General features: G+C 44.0%; 1 protein-coding gene across 1 annotated transcript in view; it reads right to left on the reverse strand.

Annotated features, from left to right (window-relative positions):
- LOC106808439 overlaps window positions 1-6,868 on the reverse strand; it is a gene marked incomplete in the record, with an annotated part of 84,180 nt that overhangs the window by 16,415 nt on the left and 60,897 nt on the right. Inside the window, 1 exon segment of the mRNA XM_014811163.1 lies at window positions 2,297-2,467. Within this exon segment, the coding sequence (XP_014666649.1) occupies window positions 2,297-2,467 (171 nt within the window).

Here is a 6,868-nt window from a genome sequence, read left to right on the forward strand (position 1 = left end):
ACGCTTTTAGACGCTTTTATAGATACTTTTAGATGCTTTTAGACGCTTTTATAGATACTTTTAGACGCTTTTAGACGCTTTTATAGATACTTTTAGATGCTTTTAGACGCTTTTATAGATACTTTTAGACGCTTTTAGACGCTTTTATAGATACTTTTAGACGCTTTTATAGATACTTTTAGACGCTTTTAGACGCTTTTATAGATACTTTTAGACGCTTTTATAGATACTTTTAGACGCTTTTAGAGATACTTTTAGACGCTTTTAGACGCTTATATAAATACTTTTAGACGCTTTTATAAATACTTTTAGACGCGGACCGCAATGATCGAATAATATCTTGTTTGTTTGCAATGTATCAGCGCGAAAGCGTTCTGCCGCCTCCTGCATGGCTTCAATTGAACGGCGTATGTCTGTAAGGGCTTACGATACGTACACTGTGGTAGTATACGCGTCGGGTCGGTCTCCGTGGTTAACATTGCCTTGGCTATACGTTCCATGTATATTAGCAACGCAGCACGCATTGCATGGTACGCAGGCTTCCCGTTACAGCCTCGCTCCTCAATCACGTTTTCTCCGTAACGAACAATTCGAAGATCGTTAACGTAATAAGCTTTTGTGGGCGGACGCCCACCGCCACCGCCGAGTTTAACGCGTGCTGCTTTATCTTTAAAAGACTAACTACACCAAGATGAAATGCTGGCTGTTTCCCGTGCAGTGAGCGATGGGTTCTATACCCACGCCGCCGTATATAAGTAAGATTATAATATTGTTAGACGCAGGCAGCAGTCATATGGCGTGTGTGTGAGCGTGTGTGCGCGCGTGTGTGTGCCTAGCATTGTAAAGAATTGTATAATGTAACAGGTTAACAATGGTATAACTTATTTGACCTTATAAGGTTTATAGAGAATGATATATAGCATGGTTCGATTATTTAGTAAAGATTGACATTTACTTTTGTGTAATATGATTTATGCGTTATATCTGTCATCTTAGTTGTGAACTTCATCTGATCTCCTCACCACACACACGTACACACGCGCACGCACACGCGCACACATACACACGCACAAGCACACATACACACGCACGCACGCACGTACGCACGCACGCAGGCACGCACGCATGCACGCACGCACACACGCACACACATATACAACCACGCATGCACAAGCACGCCCAGGTGCACGCACGCACAGACGTTCGCGCGCACACACTGATACACGTTGATGCGAACCTTTGCCCTGCTCCGGCCGATAGAAATTGTCCCTCTGTTTTACGCCGAGCTATTTCTATAATGGTGGCGCTGTATTCACTGAATAGATTAATCTCCCAGCTGTTAGATTTATACCCGAACAAAACAACTGCACGCATCAGGCAGCAACAATGCACCGTCACCGATCTTCTTTGTCGGTCGTTTCCGCCAGTGTACGGCGACTCGGTGGCGAGATTGACAGCTTTCCGGCATTATCGGACTTACGGGATCCGATAATCCGCTTTGCGTGTCTCCTCGCGCAGATAGATTAGCGGGCGAAGTGTTGAGAATAAAGTACGCGGAACAGTAGGTGTCATCTCCAACGCTTCTCAGTTGGTCCCCGTGTCCCCGTAATGCGATTGACACCTTTGCGTTGACGAGCGATCAGATTTTCACCTGGACATCGCAGGACGCGCGCACACTCTGTGCAATCACGAGCGCGGGTTGCGCAACGCAGTATACGTACTGCACATGTACTGAACGTCCGTCCGATATTACACACACGACATCGGTGCCGTTCGTGGCATTTATTGCCCTATTCGGGTCATATATGCAATATAAAATAGTAACTTTATTGCGCTCCGAGATTTCCTTACATACTATCGCCTAAAATAGCTTTAAAATCGCGTTTTTAGTGAGAAAATTTGAAAAGCGACAAAGTTTTTGTGAAAACGACGAGGTCAATGTGCGGACTACTATATTACTTGATGAGAATTTCTAAATAGCTAGTCAAGCCGCGCACAGATGAAGCCCGAGTTCGTAACTCTATCGCGCGTGCCGATGTGTGTATGCGTGTGTGTGCGCGTAATATTATTACGGTTCAATTCAAATGTCTGCTGAATTGCCTGATGAAGAGATGTACAAGCTCGCGTATTTAAACACCATTAACCTATTATTTAAATTTGTTATATATACATATATATATAATATGTATCAAGAGCTAATAATACCTAATAATACCTTGATATATATATATATTTATATATATATAAGTAAAGTTTATTCTATAATTTGACTTTGTTTATATATATATATACTTACTCTTATGCTCGGATAGCGGTATGTCGGCGCACGCCTGGTAGCTGAGCCGTAGCTTCGTGTTGTCGGTACACATGTCGATACGGGATGCCGGATCCCAGCATTCGCCGAACGCGTTGTCGTACGAAAACTCGAACGGTCCGCCGAACGGACACGGCACCGAGTCTCCGCCATCTGCGATCAAAAACGAAACAAACATGAAGCAGAAGCAGCAGCAGTCGACATGGACTAGCTCTGTGTCGGGACCCTAGCCGCAGCAAATTCATCGGCAGTTCACCTGACGCGGCTGAGTAGAGGTGAGCGTGGGGCGTTGCTCCCAGTCAGCGTGCGTAGTGCGGCGGCGGGGTGGGTGTGGAACGAACGTTTCAGCGATGACATACATGATTATTTACACTCATTTTATGGTTGTTTACAATTATTAGATTTCAATATCGATTTTTTCAGAAATCTAAGGACCGCCCTATTGGCCCTTCCCCAGATGCTTCGGACCTGGTTTCACCCACTTACATAGATTTAATTCACTTCATAATGCCGGATCATGGCGTGGCAGCACTATAAGTGGGATGCATATAATTATGTTTATAATTAAAAAATACTAAGCGATGTGGTTACGTATTAGAATATATTAAATAGTTCTAGTGGACTGAAACTCTATTACATCGCGTACAGTAATTTGGACTGGCACGGGTTTGGCCATATGGATTGGCCACAGCGAGTGCAGTGAATCTACAAGCATGCATACACGCGACATGGAACCCGCATTATGAGCGAGTCCGTAGAGATACGTAGAGCCGAGTAACGTTCAACGCAAATTCTTCACGAAACCCTCCCGTAGTGCTTACGATCGCTGCTCGAGAATACCTAAGCAGTGAGTGCAAGTCACTGAATACCTAAGCACTGAGTGAGAGAGAGAGAAAGTGAGAGACTCAGAGGCATTGTCGAAGCGTATACACGGCACTATTTTCGGGGTGGATGGATGGATGGATGGATGGATGGATGGATGGATGGATGGATGGATGGATGGATGGATGGATGGATGGATGGATGGATGCATGCATGCATGCATGGATGGATGGATGGATGGATGGATGGATGGATGGATGCATGCATGCATGCATGGATGGATGCATGGATTGATGCATGGATGGTTGGATTTTGTTCTGCCGAGCACGTCTGCTCCGAACGTTCTCCCTGCGGGAGTACAAGCGGCAAGCAGCGGGAGTTACTCATGTCTTGCAATATCAAATGCACAGCGGCCGACAATAACACATATTCCGATATTGTTACGCCCTACAGACGCCCGAACTCGGCCCACCTGCAGCTCCTACATATAGTGCGCAATGTAGGGCCTGCAGACAGGCCTAATTGGCGCACCTGTTGGTCTGAGTAATTACTTAATGCCGCTGCCGTCGACAGCTAAAACAAATGCCGAGACACCTTGTAATCTGTCTGTAATGGAACGGTAATGTTGGAAAACGCACTCATACGTCCTGTACTCGCCGCGAAAAGGGAGCAGCAATTTACCACCATTACCCAAAGTCCAGAATTTATCCAGACTCCGAGACAAGATAATACCACATCTTTAGACGCTGCAATTTAGTACCTAACTATTGCTTTGTCGCCCGCTTTGTCATCTATTTTCTGTCTAGCGGGAGAACTTGCTTGCTTGCTATATGCACTGGGCTAAAATACAGCACACTACACGTCGTATCTAAAGGCAGTAAAATTTTACATTCGGGGAGCAATAAATCAATTCATACTGCGGAGGGAGCTCGAAAACATCCGGTACGGGATAACGAGTATGCATCTAACAACGAAGCGCTCCTGCTTAAATTCATTATACAGGTGCTGCATATAGGTCCACGGGGTCTTAATTAGAATTACAATAATTATCAGGATTCTTCTCATGTCTTTATTATTCAGTTAGCATGATATTATGCTACATCTTAAACAGTTTTATAGTTTCTTTGTGATTAGATCATTGCTAGTCTAGCTGCAATTCACTCGCAATCGCGCTTTTATCTTTGCGAATATTTTTAAATGATTACGCTTCCATTTGTTACCGGAAAGCAGCATTTGGAGTATTATCATAACTTCGTTTAAAGAACATGAAGCACATGCATGCTGGGATGGTCATGCGCTTTACAGTTATACTGATCTCTCACAGACAACATTAAACTTTACAATCGTACAAGGGTTGAGCATAAACGCTAATTACATTCTGTGCATCACCGTATAATTTTATATAGAAAATGGAATGAAAACTCAGCATTGCATAAAGCTTGCGCAAACGATGAGCTGGATTAACACTGATTGCTATCGGGAATTGTGGCGCCACCACCCTGTGATGTAAGTACGCGGAGATGTGAGTAGTCGGGGCGATCATTATCTCCTAGCACATTCTTATCACCTACAGGAGCCGGATATTCCCGCACAAGTGGTCACCTGTAGAGACAATTCTACGTATAGACACACGACCACGCTATGGTCGCGCGAGCCGGCGTGTGCGTGACATTGCTTTCACCGCGTGCGTGTATCATCAAACAAACGGCCCAGTTTTATAATTCGCGTTCGCAAACCACTCCTCGCTCATAGATGCTACGCGCAGTCCTCTTTTAAAATCACCATGGTTAATATTGCGGTTAGATTTATGCTGTGATGCAGCGATCCTCGAATATGCAAAGCTAATAGATGCAGGGCCTTAATGGACTAGCGCTGAACCCAAATCCGTCCAATTATTTCACATTGTCCACGCAAGCAGCGAGGAAGGCTCAATTTCTGGAACACACGGAGGACAACTCTAAATTATTCACAGCTTTCATTCGTTTGCTGAAACCGGAATATAGTAGCGGGAACGTTTCGTGTTTATTGCTATTAAAGCACAATGTCATTAGCTCGAGTAGTTCGCGGTTGAGGTTTGTGAGAGTGCGAATCTTTCTTTCGTGCGAGGCTACGTGTCAGATACAGATGCTGGAAGACTAATGGTCCATACGCAGACGCACGCTACGGAACACTCGGAGACATTTCTGGCGTAATTAGCTTAAATTGCGCTGGAATAGTTCTTCTTTGTCCATACGCGTTAGGCCAGCATTGAAAATTTTGACAGCTTGGCGGATAAGGATAATGGAAATGGAGTACGTAGGTATAGTGGCTGTATTGTTGTCGGCAAAGTGAGTAACACTATAATGACTAAACTTGATAGGAAATGTGACAACACATGTTCATATTTTATCACTAGGTTACTCGCAAATTAAACATTTCATACGATTGAAATTATCGAATATTTAGGAAGATTATATTTAGAACTGTACAATAAGCCTGATTTGTACACTCACGAATAGAGCTTAAATTCAATATAAGATCAAATTTAATATACGCATCGAAACGGTTATCGCATTATTCCATTGTAATAACTAAATTGAAATCGTTTGCTTATGTTATGCTAATGTTGACATTTATTATACATAAGCAAAGAGCCAATGATGCGTTGCTAAAACTAATTCGAATGCAAATGTAATGCAATTTAGGATACTGTTTCGAAGTATTAAAATACAATAACACATTAGCAATGATAGACGTCCTGAAATTTTTCAGACGCATGCCGACGGCTATTCCATGTGCATTACAGTCGATATAGAAAAACGCGTCTTTCCATTGTAATTTCTATCTATAGTTTTGCGTTTTTTCATAGCCGCGCATATGCAGATTACATTTTACCGCCAACTCACTTCTCGGATCTCGCTGGACTATCGAGCGCGTGAACGTATACGTTTCTCAGCCAGAATAATTGTTGTACCATGTTTCCCAGGTTACCGACTGCCGTATGCAGCTTTTGACCTGCGTCCGACTATAGCGCGATGCACTGTCGCCTGCAACGGTATGCCTGCCCTGCTAGCAACTATAAATATCTAGTCGCCCCAATTAGCAGAAAGCGACGCTATAACACGCAAAGACGGACGTGCTGAGCGCAGAAGGCAACTTCCAATTATGTTCCGAACGACGGCCCGAGGATTCTAAAGAGGCACGCCCGCTACCAGAATGCCGTCGCATTGGGGGTCACGCGTGAAACAATGCAGCCCCGTGCCCTAATGAACAGATCGGGTTGCGTTGTTTGGGGGCAACACCTTCCAACTCGAGGCTATGTTGGTTACGCGGAGAAAGAAGATAACCTGTAATTTTGGGGGTGGAGGCAGGCGTTGTGCGACACGTAACGCAACACTACCGTTATAAAGAGGGAGCCAGCGGTTGCCGCGGTGGCCCCATATTAGCGTATCTGTAGCTCGAATTTGTGTGTATTCTACGCATCAAGGCTCCCATGTTTATGTGCAGGCTCGTATAGCTAGACAGAAAATCAAGAGGCTGGTCAAGTCTGTTGACGTCGGCGTTAAGAGTCTCTTGAACAAATGTCCTGTATATAATTCTTCTTTAATGCAGTGCGCTTATACACACGCGCACGTACGAACGAATGTACGAACCCACGCGCGCACGTTCGCGCGTAAACGAATATCTACTACAATTGGTATAAACTGTGAAAATTTATATATATATATATATATATAAACATATATATATATA

The sequence above is a fragment of the Priapulus caudatus genome, unplaced genomic scaffold (assembly GCF_000485595.1).
Source record: "Priapulus caudatus unplaced genomic scaffold, Priapulus_caudatus-5.0.1 Scaffold277, whole genome shotgun sequence".
Taxonomy (NCBI): Eukaryota; Metazoa; Priapulida; class Priapulimorpha; order Priapulimorphida; family Priapulidae; genus Priapulus; species Priapulus caudatus.